This window comes from Neolamprologus multifasciatus, chromosome 10 (genome assembly GCF_963576455.1).
Source record: "Neolamprologus multifasciatus chromosome 10, fNeoMul1.2, whole genome shotgun sequence".
In the NCBI taxonomy this organism is placed as follows: domain Eukaryota; kingdom Metazoa; phylum Chordata; class Actinopteri; order Cichliformes; family Cichlidae; genus Neolamprologus; species Neolamprologus multifasciatus.
Window position 1 is genome coordinate 16,413,986 of NC_140448.1, and position 26,207 is coordinate 16,440,192.

At 41.4% G+C, this 26,207-nt stretch overlaps 1 protein-coding gene across 1 annotated transcript in view; it reads left to right on the top strand.

Annotated features, from left to right (window-relative positions):
• Nucleotides 1-1,375: 1,375 nt before the first annotated feature.
• dchs1b (dachsous cadherin-related 1b) overlaps nucleotides 1,376-26,207 on the top strand; it is an 87,155-nt gene continuing 62,323 nt past the window's right edge. Inside the window, exons 1-4 of the mRNA XM_085174614.1 lie at nucleotides 1,376-2,019; nucleotides 15,088-15,933; nucleotides 16,020-16,217; nucleotides 16,882-17,655. Coding sequence (XP_085030740.1) covers nucleotides 15,106-15,933; nucleotides 16,020-16,217; nucleotides 16,882-17,655 — 1,800 coding nt within the window. The 5' untranslated portion in view covers nucleotides 1,376-2,019; nucleotides 15,088-15,105. The remainder of the gene's footprint in view (nucleotides 2,020-15,087; nucleotides 15,934-16,019; nucleotides 16,218-16,881; nucleotides 17,656-26,207) is intronic.

Here is a 26,207-nt window from a genome sequence, read left to right on the forward strand (position 1 = left end):
TGCCAGGTAATGCTTTTCAAACCCAGCATGGTAAGTACTGAGCTCATAACTTCCAGGCAACAATTGTGCCTGTTTTTATAGATTTTTATATCCCGTGTCATATCCAGTTCAAGTGATTCTGTGTCCTCGGATTCAGCCAGGAGGTAAAAATACATGTCTTTTTTACATGGGATCAACTTGTTCTTTTACCTAACACTCAAACAACATCATAAAATGTGATAGGTGAATTTCTTATGTTCTCATCCTGTTCTCCTTCCCTCTGGTATAAGATAATACTTTAACGTTAGCACACTGCACTACTGCCATGACTTATGGTTCAATCACAAAGTGACAAACATCATAATTTGGGGATATTATGCTTGTTTGTGTTTCATAAATCACTGTTGCCTGCTTTAGCCATTAACCAAACAGTTTTTAGTGTAAATTGGGTCTGTTGTAGAGTTCACTGGGTTTGAGTCCATGGTGTCTGGCCATCACGTCCCACTCGCTGTGGTTAAATATAACACTTAGTGGTAAAAATGTTAAAGTACCACTTCCCCTATACTGACTGCAACAACACATCTATCTCTGGTGGACTCCTAAACCAAGAGGGGACTGACTGATTGCTGTCCTTGACACCACCACCACTCCCACGAGCCCCCTGTTCACACATTTTCCTGCAACACAGCTCTCCCTCATCTACCTCTCCTCCATTGCTCTGCTTCAGTGATGCAGGTAGAGGCTTGACCTAAAATCTGGGGTGATGAATGACTCTCATCTTGCTGACTCTAGTAGTGTGTGTGTGCGTGTACATGCACATACATGCTTGTGTGGTCTATATGTGTCTGAACCTCAGCCCAGCCTGATCTGCTGCAGGTTATAGTCACAAGCTTTAAGATGCGTGTAAAATCTCATCAATTACCTTAAACACAACTTCAAAAAATACATTTGGTTACATATGTAACAGTATTTCCTCCCATATGAAAAAAAGGATTTAAGGCATTGTTGTGAAGTGTAAAAGTGTCATTCAATTGCATAAATATAAGTAATTGGTAATTTTATTTAACTGTAAACTATAATAATTTTATTATTACCATTTTAACTTGGAATTTAAATGCTAGTACAATTAGATATTCATGAGAACACCGCATTCCCGAATCACCATCACATGGGCTATGATTCTAATTTTTCGTCATTAATAAAAAGGATCAGAAAGGTTAAAATGGAAAAATATATACAGGGACCTGCATAATGACTAGTGCTTTGATGGCGCATGGTGCGCTTCTTTGTTTCAAAGACTTGGCCACTTCCACTGAACGGAGCTGGGGGGCACCAAAGTCTGCTCTCCAGTCTTTCTCTCTACTGTATTTCACAGCCTCCCTCACGTCTGTCCCCCCTTTTGTGTAGCTACCCGAATAAATTAGCAATCCAAGTAAGTGAAGGAGGAAGGAAGAGGTGGAGGAGGGTATGGAGCTGAGTAGGGGGCTGGGCCTTGTGGCGGACGATTCGGCTTTCGGCTGGTGAGGTGCACTGTACCCTGAAGCGACTCTGTCTCAACACGCACAGACACACATCCAAAAAGCACCGTGTCTCAATGACTGGATGCTGAGAGAGAGGGAGAGACAGGGAGCGAGAGAGAAGCGAAAAGTGAAACACTGAAGATCAACGAGAGACTGTGCAGAGGACCACAAACGTCTCCTTTCTGCTGCAGATAGTGAAGAAGCCGTGCAGCTTCCCAGCTGATCCAAACGCGCTCACCTGACTCGGGGACGGAGACGCATAAAAACCCTTCCCTGTGGAATACCCAACCTGTCGGTCAGCGGGATTAGAGCGTCTGTGGAATTAGCACTACTGGCGTTTTCTGTTGATATTATGGAACATCAAAAAGCCTAGTCCAGCTGGCCAGCAAGGTTCCATTCAAGATTCTGTCCTGGCGGATTGTCTGTCGTTTGTGAGGGATTGGAAACCCGTTTGCATACTAATCAGGTTGTGAAGGGGATATCCAGGGTGCACATCCAGAGCAGCGGGGGTCCGATGAGTGTAAGTGATCGCTTTTTACTTATCTAAACAGTGATGTCTCATTCACGGAATAAGAATAAAGAATAAATGCAGGCAGACAGTCTCTTACTGGGAGGAGGCTGGTGGTTTCCCATGCAGAGGGGTATGCACCCTGCATCTGCACCTTGCGTGCATGGGCTGATAGCTGATCTCTGTACTGTGCTGTGGAAGGCTATACTAGAGAGACACAAAAGTAGCACAGGATCAGCGCATCACAGTGATGCACTGTAACTTAATATTGATTATTGATTCCCAGTCAGAGAGGATGGAAAGAAACAGTGATTCATCCCCATTTGAAATGAAAAAGCGGCCAATCCGGTCGACTACCACACAAGCTAATTATGCTTTATGGAGCTGGTAACGGCAAGTCAGTGGTTTCTTCCACAGTGTTGGCAGGCTCAGAGTAGCTACTCTTTTTATTTTGGAGGGACGACAGAACCACTTAATGGGAAACACCATGAAGTGCACAAAGTGGGTCAGCGTTTGTTAAAAGTATTTCTCAGGGAGACCAACGGGTGTGACAATGAAAAATGCCCGCAAGGCATCACTAGCGGAAAGAATTTTAAATATTGCTGTGTACCACTGAGCAAGGCACACATAGGGTCTGCTCTGCAAATGCTGCTGTAGCTCCTCATTTCTGCTTTTCTGATTATGAAAACAGAACCTCAGACTGGAGCAGGACTCTCTCAGTAGACATGGACTGTATACTTTAGTTTAGTTTGGACTGCTCATGGCAGTTTTGTTATGCGGCAAACAGATTTTGACTCAATCTAACTTTTTCCCCCTCTAACATAAAAGTGTTGTTATTTCAGCCATTTCTGTCTGTATATGTTTACATGGCCAAAAGCTAAAAATGGGAACCCACAGGCATATTTGAACTCCTAACCACAATACTTATTCCAGTCATATCTGGTGTCCAATGAGCTCCTCTGCACTTGGTTTTCTGCTGCATGCAGGGGATACTGATGTTTGCATTATTGCACTATCCACTTACATCGTCCCATGTGCTCTAGCCTTGCAGTACACTGACCTCAGAGACAGCCTCTGGTCTGCATAAAAACAGCAAGAGTTTGGTTTCTTGCAGAGTGATGAGGCGTGCAGCAAGACATTTTTCTAACAGGAACCATATGCATATCTAGTGCCACTAGTAGCTACAACTGAGCAGAGCCTCAGTTGTCATAATTATTCACATCAGCTGCTCGTCAGAACAGATCCTCCTTCGCAGGAGAAGGATTTTAAATAACCTGGGTTATTTTCACAGTTGTTTTTATCTCGTCCTGGTAAATTCATGCTCCCTGATGCAAGAGGAGTATATCTGGAGGCTGGATTAGATTTTAATTTGATGCTGGGTGGGGTTCATTCTGTTTCTTCAATCTTGAAATCCTACATCTGAATCACACTGACATACAGCCAAATATTGTTCCATTTTGGTTTTTGAGCTGTCATCAATTTCTTTTTCTTCTTCCTTTAAGGAAACTCCTTGTTCATTCTAATGCTCTTCCTTAAGGGAATGTCCAAGCTACCGCTTTGTTCCTTTTTTTGCAAATCTCAAGCAATGTTTGGGAGTTTACCTTGAAATACACAGGGTAATCAAAATGTGCATTTGCCACCCACATTGACACTGAAATTCTGTTAGTACTGTATACACCATTGTCCTCTTTGCAACTCCCACAAAAGCCACATAAGAAAGAAAAATACTTCTTTTCCCAGTCAGGTTTCATTACTTGCGTGATTTAATCCCATAACTCTTTTCTCACTGTCTGATTTAAAAAAAAAAAAGATTGCAAAAACAATACACATACAGTATTGCGGAGAAAACTGTAGCGGGTAAATCTTTTGTGTTTCAGCTCATCATCTCAAACCACCAAGTGCTGCCAATGAGAGAGAGCGAAGTGAGAAAAATTGAAAATATCTTCCCCATCCAAATGATGCCTCTGACGCAAAAAAAAAAATAAAAAAAAATCTAATTGTATCCCAGAACTGTTTTTTCCTGTGTTTTTGTTTCTCAAGCATGTGAAATCAGTGTCTGAGCACAAATATCGGAAAGTGACTCACAGACTCCTCTCCATCTAACTCTTCCTCTTGCACGCACACTCACACACAAATACACAACAAACCCTAACACGTGATAAATGCCAAGTTAGACTCGTGTTCTCTCAGGTATGCAAATATGATGCAGACGCACTACCAGCCAGCAAAACACAAACACAAACATAAACAGCAAGGGTTGTTTCCATTTTCTCTGGCTCCACGATGAGTAGCTCGTGTGTTAAATATTTACCCTCCATCTTTTTACTCACTGCATGCTGCTGCTGCCTCGAGTCTGTGTCGGTGTTTTTATTTACCTCTCAGTCTGCCGTCGTAGACATAACACAAGCCAAAGACCCAATATTTTGGGACTTTAATGCCATCTTAATTTATTACGGAGGGTGTAGACCATAAGCAGTTGTAGGCTGCAGTGCTGTGTGAGGGAGTAGCTCTGTTTTCCTGGAAAGTCACTTCTTGTTTGCATCACCATCCACGCAGGAAGGCCAGACTGTTATTAATAGCTTTACTAGTAGAGTTAGAAGAAAGATTTCTGCTGATCAGGAGTCTCATCTGCTAACTACTCCTCGATTGTTCTTTGTTATAATCCCACGTCTTGATTAACAGCTACAATCGCCAAGTTGGTCATCTTGTTATCATTATGATTTGTGAAATTTTCCCACTTTAAATCCTGGCTTACATGTGCATGGATTACCCAAAATGAAAAATCTCAGTTCTGTGTAGAACAGCCGCATTCTTGCTGCTGCAACTGCGGAAGATATTTTTTGAGTTATGAAGTACAAGATTATTCTTCCCACTGTGTGGTCATAGACTTGCTTATCTTATGAATATACTAGCAAACTTAATCAAACCCCCGTTAGTCAGTCATCCAAAGTCATGCCTCATCTTTGAGCTCACACTGAAAACTATTTTCAGAGTTCTCTGTAGTCTGTCCCCATTTGGGAAATACAGATCTTACCTTTCAATGTATGGAATGAAAACCCATTTATCTGTGGCACTGGAGAAGATATTACTGTAGGACAGTCTCAACCATTCAAAGGAAGTGGCTTGACTCTCCTGTCAGACGCTGAGCTTTTGGTTTGTTCTGAAACCCATATTTTGAACTGCTGTCTTCATTCATGGTCTTTGTCCTGGCAGTGAGGATCCTACTGTAATGATAAACCGAACATGAAAGATTACAGACAAATGGGGAGAAAAAAAAGGAAGAGGTTTTCTGCATGGCTTTTGGACCAGTTTCCCTACTTTACCAAAGCGCTAAGCTTGAAATGCATTACCTTGCTACACTCTCATCCTAAAATTCAACATCAAACATTATCCCATAAACTGAGTGGCTGCACATCAGGCTTTTAGCTGATTCATGATTAAGACCTAGAATACTGACTGCTTTGAATGGGTTGCTATATTCCTGATTGAAGCTGCAGATGGAAACCTCTAAAGCTTTATGTTGTCTCAAGTTTCAAGTTGGTGTGACACTGACTTCCAGAAGTGTGGCCAGACCACTGGAAATGTGGGTGCCTTGTTGTTGTAGCAGATGAATGGATAAATGCATGCGTGTGTGCACGAAAGTAAGTGTGTGGCTATAGCTGAGATCTCTCATTAGGGGAGCAACTAATCACTATTTGCAATTAGCAATTAATCTCTCAGCTGTTTTCTTAACTAACACAGTAACCATTTAATCGGTCAGAAACTACTAGAAAACCCTTCTATAATTTTCAATATTCTAATACTCAACAGTCCAAAACTTAAACTTTGTTCATGTACATATGTGTATAACCGTATTAGTGGCAGTTAGGTAATTTGTTATCTTTGCAGCACTGTAGCCTTAGATAATAGCAGAAAGATTTCTGCTGAGATTGTTTTATTGATTCTCCCTCAGTGAGGAGAATGAAGTGATGTATTCATTTCATTAGACACACGAAGGGATGAATTTAGGCTCTGAACAAAGATGAATGAAATGCGGTAACTGGCTCCTGCCCATGTGAGCGCTTTATGGATAAGGAGTGTCTGCGCTCAGAGTCAAGCATGGTGAGCGGAGAAGAAGAGAGAAGCTGTCTGTGTAGCGTCTCATGTGTTTTTAATGAAGTAAGTGAGGTGATCTGAGCTTCTGGTAACTTCAAACACTTGCGGCGAGCTGAGAGCTGTGTAGGGCATCGCAGCTCAGGTGAAGCAATGTGTTATGCAAGCTAAGGGATTCATGGCTGGATGTGTGTGTGGGCGGTGTGGAACGAAAAGGAGGGAAGAAAAAAAAGTTGGCTGGGAAGAAAGTTTTTGGGGCTCTTGATAACTTAGACACTTTTTATATGTGAACTATGTGAAAAGGAATCTGGATCCACATCAGTAGACGGTTCCTAGGTAGAAGGTGCAGGAGTGTGGGAGTGGAGGTAGAGTGGGGCATCTACCAGGTCGGGGGTTTGATCCCTGTCTAGTCTAGTCTGTGCATCAACGTATCCTTAGACAAGATACTGAACCCTGAGCAGCCCCCGAAGCATCCGTGTGAGTGCATGTGCAAATTTTAGACATTTGCACACACTTACACACCTCTGAAAAAGGACCTTGCACGAATCTGTGTGTGATTGGGTGAATAAAGGGTAGCATAAAGTGCTTTGAGGGCTCAATTAAATTAGAAAAGCACTTTATAAGTACCAGTCCATTTACCATTTAAAAGATTTTGAGCTCAGTTAATGAGAATTTGATGAAGTTTGAAAAATTTGAAAAGCAGCCTTGAAGGTTGTGAAAAATGTTGTCTGTTGTTAACTTTTATGTCAAAGAGTGAGCTTCATGCATTAAGCTTTCTATTGAAGCCTCAGGCTGTCTATCTCATCTGCTTTTTTTGTCAGTGTTTAATTTTGTCGTATTAGCGTCACATAATTGATGTGTTTGGATGCCTGTTCAACTGTGTTGAACAAATTGAAAACAAAAGATAGACAGTTTTAATTCCCAGGCTTACCACAAGAAATATAATGGAGAAACATGATACAAAGGCATTTTCTTTGGAGAACAGCTGCCGGCGCACCACCAGCCCAAGAGTTGATGGAGAAATTAATAACTTATAGGCCAAGGCGCTGTCCTCAGCTACAGATGAGTAATTACACATTTTGATAGTTTCCCAGATAAGTCGCCAGACAAGAACCAAAGTTCAATGTCTCTCTTTAGGTTTTTATTTTTTATTTTTAACAAAGCTATTGACCTTTCTTCACCCTAAGAAATTGCTCTGATAACTGGCGAGGTTTTCAACAAAACATTTTTATCACCATGATTAATATTTATGTGTTTTATGAAACAATAACATGACCTGATACGACTTTGTGCCTGGCTTGCCGTTAGGCCATGTCTCTGATTATTTCATTGGATGGAATACAGAAGGAGATTAAAGTGTGCACTCGCTTGTGTATCTCATTGTGTATGTTTAAGTTGCAAGACAGTGTGCCGTTTCCCTTTTACTAACCATGTTTTGACTACCAGCTGAGTGTTTTGTCTTTGGACTTTTCCTCTTTTTCTTCATTAGCTGATTCTGTGAGTCTTCTGATATAACACTCTGCGCTTCATCACTTGTTGGGACAAAAGTCTGCCTCGTACACCTCCCTTACAGGGACCAGGTTTAATCCTCAGAAGGTTTAAGATTCATTTGAAAGTTTTAGGCCGAGAATTACGACTGGGTTGAAGAGGGGTTAAAGGTCGGGGTTAGGCATTTAAGGTTAGGATAAGCCTCTAGAGAATTAAAGTAAGTCAATGAAGTGTTCTCACAAGTATGTGTGGGTGTTAGTGATAGACACAGATATATATAAATCAACAATGGAATTTATTTGTTCAGGTTTTCATTTAAACATAATAAAGTGTACAGTGATTGGTAATTATATGGATTTACTTAATAATAACATCCAGAAATAATGAATAAAACATACAAACTATGAATAAAAACTTCCAGTGTAACAATATTTCTGTAATGGACTCATTAAGTAGCTGTTGTTACATTTTAATGTCTTCCACATTCAACAATAATTCCTAATGTTTAATTGCTTCCAGTCAGTGTTTTCTTTTCACTGGACAAAATAGATGTTCTTCTCACGTACAGAGCTCAAAATGCAAACCATGAATAAAAAAAAGGAATGCATGAGCTCCTGTCATGGTATTTTTTTTTCATTTCACCTGCAGTGTAATATTGTTTGACATAGTCATGGATAAGGTTCAGCTCGACAGCTTGCCCATATGGGATATTAAACATGCTCTGCTGGTGAGGGGCAGCGAGTGATGTAGGTGGCAGCTGCTGCTTCACTTTATTAAACGTTTCACCACATAATCTTTTTTTTTGTTTGCTTTTTCCCCCCTCTGTCTTTTGTCTTATTTTATACTAAATTCTCTCTTATGCTGCTCTTTTTTTTCAAAAACTTTTCAGAAAACCTTTAAAACCTTGAGAAAAACACACATATTCATCAGAAGAGCTAAGCTCACTGCACGTTCACTTGGCCTTGAAGGTTAAGAGGTGAGCGAAGCTGCTCCGGCTGTGTTTTCACTTGCTCCATGGCTTCACAGATGGTCCACAGGGTACATTATTTATGTGTGTACATGTCAGTCTGCATTTGTGCGTTCGCTCACACTAACTTTTTTGTTTCGTTTTCTTTAAAGAAATGCTATTCTGAATCAAACTTTTCTTCTGCTGCATCTCTATTTTCTTTTCTTTCTCTGCTCTTTCCATCTGCACGGCGCCGTTCTCTGTCGGCCGGTAAAATCTAGGACGTTTTGTCACGGGGGACCTGGTGTAGTTTGTAACTGCGTGTGTCTGCATTCTGGCTTGACAGCCTCTGTGAGAGTAAATAAACAAATCTTGAGTCATCACACTAGCTTTGAATAGTCATCTTGGTGCTGCAGAGTTCTATGTCTTTTGCAGTCATTTTTTTTTTTGCTTCAGCTGGTATCCCCATTGAAGTAGTAGTAATGTGCAAAAATTAAAGCGTAACTTGTCTATTTTTGGAGCAGCATACTAAATTGAAATGGACTCGAAACTTTAGCCAGTAATGACTTCTAGGAATTTAGCACAATTACAGATAAGTAAGTCTAAGTAATGCTCAGAATATGTAGCTAGGCAGTGATTCCCAAGAGCTGTTATTCGTTTTATTCTGCCCCAGCTCATAGAAGAATGTGTGTGTGTGTTGCGGAGTGTATTTTTGGGATGTGACCTGATACATTGACAACAAAGCAAAATAGAAAGTATATATATGTAGAGCCAGATCCAAATGATAGACTATTGCCAATTTAGTTTTCAGTTTTAAGATGTGGATACTATTACTATTTGGTAAAGAGAATAAGCCCATTAAGAAATCATTTTTTGAGTAACGCTATCTCCGATCCACCAGTGTCACCTGTGAATTTTATTAAATTCAATTTTATTTATATCACGCTGAATTGCACTTGATAATGTAAAGTGAAAACCCTACAATAATACAGCGAAATTGCCAACAATCAGACAATCTCTTGTGTGAATGGAGCTGTTTTCTCTCTTGGATCAAATGTAGGCTGTGCACTGTGAGACTCAAGAAAGACAAAGTATAAAAGCAAGACTGGGTAGCCTCCTTTTAAACATTCATGTGTTAGCAAAGGGAAATAGTCTCCTTGTCTGAAGGCGCTCCTTTCTCTCATTTTGGACTGAAAGCAGACCGAGTGCTACATTGACTCATTAGCCCACCTGGACTTTCAAAGTCTTACTGTAGGCCAGCGCTAACTGGTTGACATGCTAACTTCAGTAGAAATCCCTGCAGCACTGCACATGTTTGTCATAACTTCCTAGCTGTTAAGTGTTCACATTCTGGCGATAACAATAACTGCGTTTTCATTTTTCAAAATCTATTTTAAAGTTTTTACAGATTGCACCTTTAAATAAGTCATGACATGGTTTTATATCCAAATAACAGTGTGGAGGCAAATAACTAACTTTTCAAATACCTTTGGATTAGACAGTTTTTTTCTCTTATATTTACATCCTCAATCAGAAAGCCTATTGTTTTAACCTTTTTCATTTTCTATTTGATTTGGCATGAAAGCCACAAATGAAAACAGATTATGGACTTCATTCTTATTCTCAGTAGGTTCCTGGCACAGACTGCTGTGCTCTCTGTGAACTCACTTCCCCTTGCCCACCCTCTGCAGCCATGCTCATGTCACTCGACATAGGAAAAAGGTGATAAAATCAAACTCCAGAGCAACGTTTTATGGACAAAATTTAAAAAAACAAACCAAAATCTTTCACAAAGTTGAGATAAATGTGTGATAAATAAGTCCTTATAAGAGAGTTTGTAATTGAGCTTTTAGCTCTTAGTAACAATTTGATAGGAAGAGACTTAAAAGTCAGAAATTTTATTCAAATTATAATAAGATATGTGAGATGAATTACGACACTATCCACAGGAGACCAACGGCCGACCAGTTTTAGCACATTCTCTTTCACTTTTTTTACACTATCTGGTTGTGGATGGATTAGGACTGACGTCTAAAGCAGAGGTGTGCCAAGGAACTGTTTCATATTCCATCATAATTAATTCAAATGTACTTACTAAGGGCTTACCAGTCTTCACACTGGAATTAAGCTGCGTTTCACTGGTTGTGAGAGCTTTTACAGTTACATGCATCCCTTGGGTGATGTACTCCAGTCATATGACACAGTCATGAACTCGCTCTATGAGTAGTAGTATTAATATTGATTGTGTTTTGGTGTAGCACAAACATGTATATTTCAGTGTGTGTGCAACTTTCCAGACAGTGGCCGTCTGGCTGTCTGAGAGCCTGGTGCTGTTATCCTTCAGAATCACTGGGTGGGGGTTGATTCAGTTGTGGAAATGAATTGAAATTGATATCCACCTTTAGTGTAGGTTCTTAAGTTGAGGAAAAGTAAAAGCGGAGCCAGGGAATTACACGTAATATGCACAAAGACACACAGACGGCTCACACGCACATGTGCCTAGTGCTGGTGACAGCTGGGGTTAGAAATAGGACGTCTATATCCAGATATGCATGGCAAGGCAACTCAAGGGGACACAGCAGTCATTGTTTTTGTGCTCCTAAACACACACACGCGCACACATACACACAGCCCAAGTGACATAAAAAGTGAAGAACAAAGCTTTCCTCCATCCTACACCCCCTGCAAGACTCAGCCCTCCTTCCCTCGTCCCACAAAGCTTTTTTGGCACTGCAGACCGCTGCAGCCTGTTTCACTACAAACTGACCTAACCTTTCATTCTCAGTCATTTAAATGTAACCGTATACTTGCACAGAAAATGCTTTGTCACACTTTTACAAACCAGAGCATTGCCATGTTGGGGTTATCAAGCATGCATGTCTTGTGCCTGATGATACACTAGATTTTAACAGATGGGGTTTTAAAAATGCAAAAAAGATGGTTGTATCCAGTGTTCTGTCTTTGTGGCACATTTTATTGTTGACTTTTGACACAGCATGAAACCTTTTCCTTTTATTCTCTTCTCTTTCTGTCTTGACTGTCAATCACAAAGTTTGGCCAGCGTTCTGAGTGACACGGAAGCAGTCCCAGGAGTGACAAGTATCTATAGGCAAAGCCCTACCCTTTAACCACTGAGAAACCAGCTTAATGCAACCCTTTTGCTGTTCCATCAAAGCACAAGATGGCATAGATATCGGTGATACCGAGCGGCCTGTTTTTACTTGGAACTTTGTGACTTTGAGTCCTGTTTGGCTTGGCTGAGCGTAACTATGGCGTGCCCAGGCAGATCTGCTAAATACATTAGAGGGAACGGACAGAGGGAAGGAGGAGGAGGAGTAGAACATGCAAGGGATTGGGAGATGGCACCGCACGTGGAGAAGCTATTCCTGACAACTGAGTTTCGATAGTATAAACACATTTACACACATCCTCGCGCACATACCGTACTGCTTTAAATGGTCACATATAGAAAACGCTATGGTTTTCTATTATTTGGCTGCAGCGCTTAGGAGCGGAGGCCCATGCATTTGAGGCTTTGAGGGCTGCACACAGCAGAAGGAGATTATGGGGGTGCAATGCCAGATATAATGTGGCTGAGACTGCGTGGAGCCCTAAGGGTCTGCCCTGTCTGTCAATGTGGTCGCACACAGATGATGTCACTGCTTGCATGCACATGTCATGCACACATGAAAGCCTGCAGACAGGTTGAATCATGTTTGTTGTGCTGCTTGAACCAGTTTATGTCTTATTTTTCTGGGTTTTTTTTTTAAGATTAGGAGAAATTCCAAACCTCTTTAAATTGGCCGTGCATAATTCATCATAATTTTAAAGAGAGCCACTAGAGGGAGTGTATCAGGTGATTATCTTTTACTCCGCTGACTGTTTGTTAAAGCCAGAGTACTTTCAATACGAGCTCTATTTTAGCCCCTGCACTCTCCATCCCTCGTCGGCTCGTGTTGTCCAAAGCAAACACAAGTGTATTGCAGCCCATGTCAAAGGTGGAGATGATGTCATGGACAGACTGCTCATTGACAGTGACAGATTGCAGCCATGCGATCAGTTCATCAATATTACCTTTCACTGACACTCAACTGAAGCAGTGAGAGAGAAAAGACGTAAAAAAACTGGAATACACCCTTTCTGACATCATAAGTTCTGCCTGCACAGTCCAGTGGTCTCTAAAGGCAACAGGCCTGCCAAGCCAAAGCAAACTGCAATGAATGTTACTTTTGCTATTGTGTTCCAAATCTGCTTTTTCCACGTCTCTGCTTTGTTCTTTTCATGCTGTTCTCCTTGGTCTGCTCAATGGCTGTGTTATGGTACTGAGTTAATTTCATCAGAACGACGTCTCAAAAGGCCCAAGCTATGACTCTGAGTTTCCCTCACTGCAGTTAAAAGGCTTTGTTTTATCATCACACCCCTAATTGTCTCCCAGACCTCTTTCAACTTCTCTCTCTCCTCTCTTTTTGTCTTGTTTCAGACAGACACAAACACTGACAACTACTTTGAAACACAGAGACAACAAAAGAAGGGCTTTGTGCGGAGACATGTGCTCAGCCTGAGCATTGTGTAGGAGTGCAGCAACTGTCCAGAGCAGCCGTCTGTACCAGATGTAGGGGTCAGTCAGAGGGGCCAGTATCAGTGTCCCCTTCCCCAGTCCCCGTGGAGCTATAGCCTTTATTAATCTTTCCTCCTCAGAGGCCTCATAAATGACCGCAGGTCAGAGTCAGTAGAAAGACTGGTAAAGTGGATGATAGCATGAGGATTCATCACATAAAATATTGTTTTTATGTTTTATTTGTGTCATATGCATATGCATAGTTTTTAAGGAGACTTGTAAATTTAAAGTACTAGCAAGACACTCATTTTCTTCTGATTATTGTATATGAGATAGCAGTCATTCAAAAGGGTAAGTCTATGGTCCTTTTGTGTGTGAGACTATGAATTCTTTAGTTTAATGTATGTGCGAAATCTGCGGCCAGCAGCAGGCTGGCTTTTTCTCTAGAGGTGAAAGACATTCCTAAAGTTAACTGTCCAGATTATACATGCACTGTGGGAGTGATTTTTTTTTGTGAATATGGCCATCCAGCAAGGGCCACCGCCCGCCATTGAAAACTTGTTTCCAGTCTGCTACTGGCCTTTTGCCTGCATCGCACATTTATAGCTTTGATAATTTAACAGCAACAAGGGCAGGAATCATTCACATTCCAGAGAGTTTAGGCATTAATGTTCAGATCGCCGTAGAATATTGTTAAAGCATCATCTCTCCGGTCTCAAAAGTGTGATGAATGAGTTGTGTCAGGGCTGGACGGTTCTCCTCATTGCAGGATGTTTTGAAGAGTTACATGCTCAATAAATCTTCCCTTATAAATACGAGTGGAACATGCATAAACAATTGGTCTCATTTTGAAAGTAATCTAAATATTTGTAGACTTTGCCAAGGGGTAAAACGTGCATCTATCTCGTGAGAGTCCAGTTAAACTTGTTCGGTTAAACTTGCCAAAACATTTATGAGCGTATTTCCAGGATTTTATGCTAGTATGCAAAAGTATGTGTCAAAACTGGGTCAGTTTCCATTTGCAGATAATTATTGTTGTTTGTTTTAACTTGCTGGAAGAACCAGATGGTGGTTATGCCGCAGGTTAGCTTAAAACACTGTCAGGTGAGTTTTAGTTTGACTTTGAAAATCTTGTGATTAAGGTTCCTGCTGTCGACATGTCATGTGTTGGAGTAGACCTACAGTACCTTACCACTTTCTGGCACAAGAGGCTAAGCATAAACAGTTGCTAGCAAGAAGCGTGTGACTCTGCAGGGGTTTGTGGACAGTTGTTTATCATTACTTCCATTGATTTGGCATTAGCACGAGGAGGATACTTTATGGAAGCGTGCATGATTTAAAATTTGGGGAACCAGAGAGGCTAAGAGGCTAAGCTATAGGCATACTTTCCCAGGCTTTCTGCATTATTGTACATTTATGCATGTAAGCATTTGCTGTTCTGATCTGTGTTATCTATAAAACATTTGACAAACAGATCTTAATTCCCAGTGTGTTATGTTCTGCCCACTTTAAGATATTGTCACCCAGTGGATAAAAGTTGTTATCCTGTGGATAATTACAAGTTATGACTGTCCTCAGTTTGGTCCAACCCACTGTGGATCCTGGACAGACTCAGACGTCCATTGTCATGCTCTTTCAGTGCTTCCAGATCCAGCTGGAAACTTCTGTCTAAAATGTTATATATATCTATTTTATGGGGAAAAAGCTGAAATTCATCAGGCAGTGTCTTTAATATCTGTTCTATACCACTATAAATGTGTTAGAACCTTGTCATGTGGGGATTTAAGATACATACTCAGTGAAAATAAAAAAGAGATGAACATTCTCTTTTTGTTTCATGCAAAACAGCTAAAGTGAATTTTCAAGAGGGAATTTTCAATAGAGAATGAAAAGCACTGTACACTTGCTCAATTCAGGTTTCATAAAATATACCTGCACTTTTAAAAAGTCATATTTTTGTGGCTAATATTTTCTTCCCTCTCTTCTTTTCTTCCAGGAGTTTTAGAACCCAGCCATGCCGATAACAAGTAAAGGGTCAAGAGGGAGGTCTTGGGTCAGTGAACCCTGTGTGCGCTCACGTCTTTGGCATCAGAAGGTCTATTTTTATTTCTGTGTCATCCTTGTTCTGGTCCAGACAACAACTGTTCTCGGTGCACTAGAACTCCAGCTGGATGAAGAGCAACCGGCAGGGACCATTGTTGGGGACATCAGTGCTGGGTTACCGCCTGGTGAAACTGCAAGTCTTTATTTCATCTCGGACCACGAAGGCACAGGTGTCAGCCATGACCTCAATATTGACGAGACCACAGGCATCATTACCACTGCACGCCGTCTGGATCGTGAACAGAGGGACCACTATAACTTCATTGCTGTTACAATGACCGGGGTCACTATTGAAGTGTCAATCACTGTCAACGACATCAATGACCACGCACCTGTGTTCCCAAAAAAGAGTGCTGTTCTTAAGATCCCTGAGCACACAGCTGTGGGCACAAGGTTTTCTCTGGAGCCAGCGACCGATGCAGACAAGGACCAGTTGACCACCCAAGGCTATGCTATTCGTGAGGGCAATGTAGGCCAGACATTCAAACTTGAGACCAAGAGAGGTGCTAACAAGGCGCTATACATAGACCTGGTAGTCAATGGACTGCTTGATAGGGAAAAACGCTCATCGTACACCCTGGTAATAGAGGCTTTTGATGGGGGCTCACCTAGGAAGATGGGATCTATGACCCTGGAGGTGACTGTGACTGACATAAATGACCACGCGCCAGTCTTCAATCAAAGCAGATACCACTCTATTATCTCTGAAAGTCTCCCACAGGGAAGCAGTATCCTCCAGGTTAGTTTTTGTGCTCTAATTTGTTTCTAAAATTATGTTTTTGACTCCACATTCATCAGGATTTTTTTTTTTTACTGTCTGTGCAGGTGTTTGCCACAGATGAGGATGAAGGTGATAATGGGCTGGTGCTTTATGAAATCAACCGACGTCAGAGTGACCCTGAACGCTACTTTGTCATTGATGTAAAGTCTGGGGTCATCACTCTGAATAAACCCCTGGACTATGAGCTTAAGAGGGTTCATGAACTGGTGGTCCAGGCCAGGGATAATGCCAGCCACCCTGAGGTAACTGCATTGTGGCCCCTTCATTATAGTGTATTAACAAAGCCGTGCAGTGTGTTTAATGGTTTGTAGCATATCGTATTATATACTTATATTAGATAGAAAGTGCTAATGAGCCGCAAAGAGCACGAATCCTATTGATTGATACGGATGGTCCAAATTCATTATTATCTAGACATGGATTGCTCGCTGGTTCCATTAAATTTTGTGGTTCCCAGACGATGAATGTCAGTGACACATTGTGGTTGGTTTCACCATTTTTAAGACAAATATTGTATGGCATTGCTATCTAGTCTGTTTCAGGATTTGTGATCCCCTGAGTTTCCTCTATCACCATCATCAAGTCAAAGCTAATTTGTTTTTCCATCACTTTGGTTTAGAAGAGTGACTGTAGGCCTAGCAGCACCTCTAGTATGAAGAACAACTTTACTGCTTGACCAACACATTTCAGTCTGTAGCCTTCATCAGTGTCAACACGTGGTGACATGATGAAGTGTTGCTGGAGCTTGTTTTCCTGACCACTAACATGTTTAGCCTAAATTAGTCTTAAATAGCCAATTTAAGCATACCAACAGTACAAACTAATATAATGAATGTGAAGAACTTGTGCTGCGCTGATGAATTCCCAGTAGGAGAATTATCTAAATCCTATAACTTGTTTTCACAGGTGACCAATGCATTTGTGACTATTCATGTCCGTGACTACAATGATAATCAGCCTACTATGACCATCATCTTCCTCAGTGAGGATGGTTCTCCAAGAATCTCAGAAGGAGCCCAGCCCGGCCAATATGTAGCTCGGATATCTGTCACCGACCCAGATTATGGAGAGTACGCCAATGTCAATGTGTCCCTTGAGGGTGGTGATGGGAAGTTTGCTCTTACAACCAAGGACAGTATCATTTACCTTATATATGTTGACCAGGTCTTGGACAGAGAAGAGCGGGATTCGTATGACCTGAGGGTGATGGCCACAGATTCTGGCACACCCCCGCTCAGAGCAGAGTCCTCTTTCACCATCCAGGTGACTGATGTCAATGACAACCCCCCTCTGTTTGACCAGCAGGCGTACAGACAAACCATTCCTGAGGTTGTGTATCCTGGATCCTTTGTTCTCCAGGTTACTGCCAGGGACAAGGACCAGGGCCCCAATGGGGATGTGCGATATAGCCTGCTAAAGGGCAAAAACTCTCACTCTGATTGGTTTTCGATCGATCCAGTTACTGGGATCATTACCACAGCAACTGCTCTGGATTTTGAATCAGAGCCAGCGCCTAGTGTGACTGTGGTTGCGATGGATAGCGGACGCCCGCCGCTGTCATCGACAGCGAAAGTGGACATTGTGCTACAGGATGTTAATGACAACACGCCGGTGTTCTCCAGCAACTTCTACAATACCTCCATCAAGGAAAACACCCCAGCGGGGACTTGCTTCTTAGAGGTAGGAGAAACCCTGACAGAGAAAGTTTTCTCCTCAGCTTTTTGCTTCTCCTTCTAACTTATAAATCTTTTATCTATTTTTCTCTCTACTTGTCTTCATTTTGTAGAGGAACTGACATTTTTAATTCTTTGAGCGCTCTATCTTGCAGTGTGTTGAACACAAAACTATTGTCCTACTTACGCAGCCAAAACCTAGTATTCACTGTCTTCCCAGTCCTCTCATCTCTTTATTCCCTCTCTCTTTTCACAAACACACTCCCTGTAAAACCCACTATGATTACTCCCCTGGCAAAGGCCTGATTTATACATCAATATAAAGTGGTCTGGAAATCAAAGTCATGTCTGAAGTGAAAAGCAGTCTCAAAGTCCTGCTTCACAATGGATGGGGCACTTGGAAGCACTGACACATTGTGATGTGATTCATAAAGTCTGGGATATTCAATGATCTCATTTAAAGGGAAACTATATCTAACAGAAAGAAGAAAAAGAAAAGCAGGGAGGGAGTCTTTACCTGAATTCCTGAAGCTCCTTTGAGGAGATTTACTCTCTTCTGGTGTGTCCTCTCTCTCACCTCGTAGGATTGCCATGGTAACTTAGCCAGAAATGTGGGGTGAGCCCTTGGTATCGGTGCAGTACCTCGCTTCAGCTTAACTGTCTTGTTTTCATCACGATTTCAGCAGCTTTCATATATGAGGCGGACCTCGCCTGATTAAAAAGGAGAGCTAGATTGTCTTCCAGAAAGGTCTTAACATGGCATCGTGCACAGATCAGACCAGCAGATTTTACAAGCCAGTTTTAAATGCTTTGACATGAGGCAGAACCCCCCCAACCCCCCTTTTTCAAAATTTTTAAGATAGCTCACTGCTGGGCCTAAAACACCACTGAGATTCTAATAAAAGGCTCTGGTGCCGTATTAAAACCAGAAAGACTAGTAGAGTTTCATGTTCTTGTAGGTTCACTTATCATGCATTGGAAAAGCTGGCATATGGGCTGGCTCCTTTGGGAAGACATGAGACGTGACGAAATGTAATGAGGACTATAAGATGTAAATGAAGTAAAACAGCAGAGGAGAGAGGGATTGATATCTAGAAAGAACAAGAAATGCACAGATGGAACCTTTAAATGTTTTCACAGTCAGATCCAGGTGGTTATTTTGTCTGAACCCTGTACTTTGTCCTCAGTTAGCTTGCCCTTTGGCATTATTATTCACTAATAATGAACCCTCTAGACCCTCATTCCAGTTGTTGCAACAGTTGTAATCAACTGTTACTGATTTTTTTCTTTCTAATCCTAGCCGGCAGTTATTCTGGCACTAGGTGCAGGCTAATCCCATGCCAGACATCACGGGTAGTTTTCCAGTGTGCCAGAGAGATTGAATAAGGTTTGATTTAGTCATTCCGGCACGTTCCTCAATGCTTGCTTCATCTGTGCCGAGAAACTCCAGGCGAGAGTCTCCCCACAAGAGCTGCAGTTTTTCAGTATAATGGCAGCTGGTGTTAACTTTTTCTTGGCCAGTGAAACATGGACACACAAGCGCACAAAATAATCTGAGACCTGACATCATAGCTTAATGAATTAATAGCTTAATTCACTAGCATCATTTTTTTACACTGTCAGCTAGTGGGAAAGTCGAGATTTGGGTCAGCTGGCCTGCTTGGATTCAGTTTACATATTTTTTTGTGGTGTTATTTGGCACAGATTAGCCGTTTGTGAGATTTGTCACGCTCCACACAGTTAAGACAATGGCAGAATTGTACAAATATTTACAATATTTAGCAATCACTGTTTGGAGTTTGGAATTACTACGCTGGCCCGGCTGGCTAAGTTTGGATTTCGGACACTTAAAAATGGGGGGAAATCAACTAATGTTTAATATCTAAACAAGGAAATGTGTTATCAGGAGGCATGTATGAAGAACGTTCTATATGCTGCTTTTCTTTCAGTCTTTCCTGAGTCCCACAATTTGCTTTTTGTTTTGTTATATCTTTATTTTCATTGTCATTTGTTTTCTCCCAGTTTTTCCCTTGTTTCTGTCTCGTTACATCTTTCTCTATAGGTTGATTTTGCTTTCGCTCACTCTTCACCTACACATACACACAAATATAGTACATGCTGTGTGTAGGAAGCTTCTTATCAGTTTGGCCACTCTAGTAATCTGTAATGTGCTGCACTGTTTATATGGCCACGGCACAAAGGGGTTATTTATTTCTCAGTTTCCTCGCTTTCCTTTTCTTCCGCTTCCTTAAAGTATTTCCCAGGCTGGAGAGGTTAAAAAGTGGCTGTGTGTGTTTGTGTGTGTGCGAGTGTGTGGCATACACATTCGCCGGAATCGGGTTCACAACCTGAGAAGGTAAAGGTCATGAGAACGTTGGAGATTGTAGCTGGTGGTGAAAAGCAAGCAAAGTTAGTCCTTAAAAGCTAAAAAATTGCATGTGATGGTCGCTGAAATCATCTGATCTCATGTCATCATTCTTTCTGAATGACTGCTACTTCTACTGAGTGCATATGATGATTACTTTCAGATTTCTTACTCGTTTAAAATTTGTGTTTTTCAGAGTTAAAGCATTTTTCCCATCTGTGTGCGTTGTTCCTTGCAGACCCTCTGTCAAATCCAATGACATGCTGAGTTCCAGCATAACCTGACTGCTGGAAAGGCACTGTTAATCTCACAAGCAGTAGCACGCACACTCTGGTTGTAGCTCCAAAACAGCCCCAACGGACATCAGCAAATTGATGCTTTGCTTTGATTAAAGAATAAAGCAAATCAAGTCCAAATTAAATAAAAGTGAAATGATGATTTCAAAACAAAAAGATAAATTAGCTTAGATAGTTAAAAACAAAACAACAAAGCGGAAAGCAAGTTTTTTTTGTGCGTGTATATACGAGTATGCGCATGTCCGCATGTCATCCAGTATGTCTGTGTATGTGTATGTGACCTCACTTTCAGCAGGTGATCTCCCCTGTGATGTTCAGCATGTGGTTTCCTGGTCAGAGCTGTTGAAAAACACTCATCCAGACAGACACACAGATGTGCTCTTCTGGGAAATGTACTATATGAAGAGATGGGAAATGGCTTGTTGGCATTGCTCTACAAAAGCAGTGAAGCGCTCTAGTACCACAGCCCAAATACACAAATCTGCTTAGTAAACTCGAGTTATAAAATTAGAGCTGCTGGCTTCAGGCAACTGAGAACATGATGATTTTATGACAGTCTCACTAATCCAAAACACTGTCACTCCTAAGTGGACACTTTTTGTTAGGCTTAGACACCAAAATATTCTGAAGTTCATTCAGACCACTTTGAGGTGCATGCAGTCAACCTGGGAGGAGTACAGTACAATATAAAACATGACATTTCCTGTTTCCACTAGGTGGCGCTCTAAAAGTTTCTTACTACTATCACACGACTCATCAAACCTGTTAAGTTTTGTGCAGACTGGACAATATATCTTTGAATTACAGCAATTGCGTGCTTCATGACAAAACATCGAAATTTAACACGCCGGTAGGGTAACGCCCTGTGATGAAAACTTAGTTTACAAAATAATGTAACACCAACTCCTTAAGGCTTTCCCGAATAAATTTTAGATGTCTCAGGTCAGTCAGCTGGATCCAGTACCCCAAACTGTTAAAAATGTAATTTGAATGTTTCCACCATATGGCTCTGTGACTGTCGTTTAATATTGCCTTATCACACTTGAGAAGTTTGGGTTATTGTTTGAGGCATAGTTGTGTGGTAGTTGCACCATCACCTGAGAGCAAGAAGTTCTTGAGTTCAAATCCATCAGCTGGCTGGAGTCTTTTTTTTTGTGCTGTCACAGAATCTCACATAAGTCCATATGGGCATGCCTTTGAAGGTAACCGAAACTAAGTGAAAAACATATAGGTGGGGGAGCTTTCTTTTAACAGGTGGAGTTAGTCTTTCTGAACCTACCAGAAAACCACTTAAGCAAACACAGCGTGTCTATCTGTCAGAGCAATCAGCCCTTTTGGTGTGAAGTCCAAAGTCAGAGATCCCACAGCTAAATTCTATTCAGCCTCTATAAGGAACGCTTACACACATGCACACTGAGACTAATCACATTTGATAAACCAATAGCAATAGCTCCAGAGAAACATTGTGGCTCACTGAAAGCAGGAAGGTATTCAGCATAAGCTTCCTGTAACACCAAACCAGTCTCCCAGTCTCCTGCTGGTGTTGCGCTGAATCTAACCCCCATGGAAACCAGAGCCAGAACAAACCACAGCTTCCACTTGGAGCCCGTTCCCCTTTTCCAGCCCAGTCTCAAAACACACTATAGTTTTTTATTTAGCTTGAAAAAGTGTGAGGAAGAAGAAATTTATTGTCCGCTTGACGTCTTCCCTCACTCTTGCTCTTGCACAGCAGTAGCTGGTCTTTAATAAGGCCCGCGCCTGTTGAAACTCTCGCCCGTGACTTGGGCGTTTTGATTAATCTGCCAGTGTGATGAATTTACTTGGATCAATAGCTGAATGGAGAAAGAGAAGAGGTTTCAGCGCTCACTGTCATCACATGCCACAATTGGCATTTAACAGGTGATAGTCGACAACAAATGCTCGGTTTTGCACAAAGATGCGAGCGAGACTGAAAAGTTGGTGAATCGTTTCATGCTGTTAACAGCTGGCCCCTCTTCTCATATGCTTTTTGTCTGGTACAGTATTTCTGCCTCTTTCGGCCTCTCTCTCTCGTCACACACGTCTCTCAGCTGCCGGCGTTGTTGACAGGATGTGTGTGACGAGGGATCAGGATGGTGTGTCTGCTATGTGAACTATTCTCATAACATCCATCAACACTCACTCGGAATTCGTCACCTGTTTGCTACCGGAGGCTCAGATACCATGAAGAAAATCCAATTTGGTTTTCGACTTGTGCCTGTAAACTGTTGGCATAAAGAGGTGGGCTTTACGTCTTAAAATTATTGTAGTAATAACTTTCTAAGGTCTGAACTCAGGGGAGGTTCTCTGGTTTTATAAATGTTATATGCTACCCCCAAGGGTTTCTTTTGTTGGACACCTTTTTGCAGAATATATTAGATTGATTACTGCTACAGTGTGTCTTTTGTCCCCTCTCCTTCCCCTCATCCCTAATCAGTCATCAGTGCTTGCTCATAGGGGGCCATCTGATTGTTGGGGTTTTCTTTCTGTTACTGTTGTGTCTTTACATTAAAATGTAAAGCTTCTAGTTGTTGTGATTTAAAAGATCAGCCCTACGACTGTGGGTGTTGCTTGTTTTATAGCCCAACAATGAGAATTTATTTCTATGAAAAAACATGGAATAGATGTCATTTGAAATTTGATGCTACTCAATCATATTCTTTGTTGGATCAACTGTTTGTGATTTGATGGTTTGATTTTTCATACAGTGGTATCACTGGGTCAAGCTTTCATATTGCCAGGACGCTGGTTTTTGACCACATGCATACAAATCTAATGACCTGAACACCAACCTTAGCTGTAATAGCATAATAATTAAACAATATGTCAAACTAGAATGGTGATCATGTTATAAATTATCCCTGTTTAGCAGCAAAATGTTAGTATTGTCTTTGTGAAGGTGATGTTAGAATTTATTGTGTAGTACCGTTGTGTCCCCTTAGAGCCTCTGGATGAGTTAAAAGAGCTGATTATGGTTCTGCCACTCTTAGATGCTGTTTTTTGCCCCCCAAAAATTAAATCACACTTTGATTGTTTAGTTTAAAACACACCGTGGTGGTGTACAGAGACAAAATTTGTGTCAAATTGTGTCATAATCCAAGAGTTCTGGTTTTATTTAGCTGGTGTTATTTCTGCAGGCGTTTTTTGTAGCGACTGTTTCTTGAATGGAGAGTAGATCTAATGTGATTCTATGTGATTTTATTATATTACCCAAAACGATATTCTTTCATTTTACCCGGCATTAGTGATATTTCTGATTCAGATGTATAAAAGAAAATGTAACTAAGCAGGATGCTGCTGTTGAAAGCATCTCATTTTTCCTCGTTTGTGCATTTTATGTACCTTTCAGCAACTCGGTGAGGCATTTTTAATGAAACCTGACCACATTGTGTCCAAAAGGAGATTTCAAGATATGTGTGCAAGTTGGTAGTGCTGTGGTAATGAAGGAAATGTCTCCAGCAATTCCAGCGGGGTGTGATTTGGATGTCAGGAAGTGGGGCTGAGCTTTGATGGGATATGGTCCAATTTAACCTTTTCAATGCATAGATGCATTGGACTACATGCAGAAGCAAATCTGTGAGCTGTGAGGGTTTTTTAAGGCCCTATTTTCAGTTAACTGAGCAGGCAGCATTTTTAAGTCCATCATAAATTTGGTCCTATACATGGATAAGTGCTGTTCTTCTTCTTCCTCCTCTTGCATTTACAGCTGAGAGGCCTCACAGTGCATATATGCTGCTCCTGGGATTTGATATGGACAACCTTAAGCCTCCTAAGAACTTCAGGAGCTGTTTACATAAAACACCCTTGCTGTTATATAGAGGAAGTGGAAGTGATGCATATAACAAGACTTGCACTATATAACCTAACAATGTAAACCCTGCCCATTTAAAGTGGTTCTCTATTTGATGGTGGCACAGCTTCAGAGCCTCAGATTTTCCTCTGATCTCGACAGTATCTCTTTCTGCTAGAATATTTTCGGTTGTAATCAGATTGAAAATGTTGAAATCTTATCAGAACGCTTTCATTTTTCTCTCTCTTTTTGTTTTTATGCAAGCATTAGTTTGATTCCATATCACAAGTTGTTGGCATATGCTGTGTTTTAAACCTATCAGAGTATTCATTCATGTGTGATCTCACTGGCCAGTGCCTCTGTGGAGGGGATGGCCTCACGCCTCATTAAGCCCAATTCTCTGTACCATATGGCAGTGAGGGCTTTTCTTCTTTCACCCCTTTTTTCTGTCTCTCTCCAATCTGACTGCTTTCTCTTTCTTGCATTCATCTCATCTGGTAGTGACTACTTCCTTTCACTTTTCTTTGCTGGCCTGGATACACTGTGGATCTAACCAAAAGGTGTTTTCACGCAAACACGCACATCTTGCTGCCATGAACTGTTCTAGAGGTTACCCGAAAGAGGAGCATGCAAGAATGTGAATTCCTGAATTAGCCATCTGGGAGTTAAAACAGTCTTTAACCTGTCAGCTTCTCAGTGTAAGTTCAGTCTGAAGTCCAGTTTTGCTCATGTGAGAACAGCTCAGGTATATCTCTGGTGACTTCACAGTTAGTGAGTGGGTGTCATGTGTACTGTCTGCATACTGCATGCTCTATCTAGCTCTCGGCCTAAATCAGCAAGGGTATTTTCCAGGGAAACGAGAACGCGATTAAAGCAGACTATCGATTGCTGTGTGTGACGTGTGAGAAAGGGCAGCTTCTCTCACACTGTCAGCTGGTTGTTATGATGTTTTCCAATGTTTCAAATATTTCAACAATACTTGACTCGTCTTTCAAATGGTAGAGGGGTTCTTGAACATATACCATTTTATCGTCTCTGCAACGGATGAAGGGGTATACATGACACAATGGTAAAATGTGAAGCTTATCTTTAGTGCAGAGGGTTTCTATCAGCAGTCTGAAACAGACAAGGTAGAGGCATTCAGCTTTAGCAAGAAAACAGTCGAGATAGCTCCCGTTGTCTGGTGAACAGGCCGATATCAAACATCTGCAGGCACTGGACCCTCCATACAGAACACAGAGAAAACTGCAGCCACACTCACACTCAGATGCACGATTTCTTTATCTCTCTCAGGACTATCTCCTTATTCCAGCACTCCTGGGCAGCTTGTGCTTTGTGTTTCCTTTGTGCAATATTTTTTGTCCATACTTTGTCTCTGAGCATTTTGTTGCTGTCACGTCTGTTATTGGTTGAATCTGCCTTTTCTCTACCCGACAGTGGAGTTTGAGAGGGAAAGGGAAAAAACCCAGCCACACACATATACAAAGTGACAGAAAAGGGCACAAACGCACGTGAGCAGCAGGTTCATTAGGTCACACTAATCTAATTTCATGACACACTGAGTAGAGTTGGTGTAAATTAGCATGCTTCCTGTGTATCTTTATGTCATATTTGCTTTGGGAGGGGGTTCTGCAGTTTGGAACAGCAGGTGGTCAATAAGTTAGGGGAGAAGGGCAGTATGAGTGCTTGTTTCCCAGTATATCAGTTTCTGTCGGCTTTACAGAGGGATAGATTTTAGATTGAAGTCCCAGTTGGGTGTGACCATGATTTTTCTCTCTGAGGGCTTCGTTTGTGTCATATATGGATAATTTAATTTGTGTAATCCAGTTTGCTTTGTTGCCTTTTTCGCATTAGTTTGGCAGTTTGTTGTCTGCGTATATGTTATAGTGTACATATGTAGATATTTGTTGTCCTCTTCTACTTCCTTCTCACCTCAGGAGCTCAAATATGGAGAGATGCTCAGAGTAGCAGAGAGGGGGAATATTAGTATTCCAGATATAGTGCTTTGAAAAACCAACATTACACAACGTGGCTGGTTTTGCTTCGTCTATGTGATAGCACGGAAATCGCAATCATCAGTAAAATGGGTT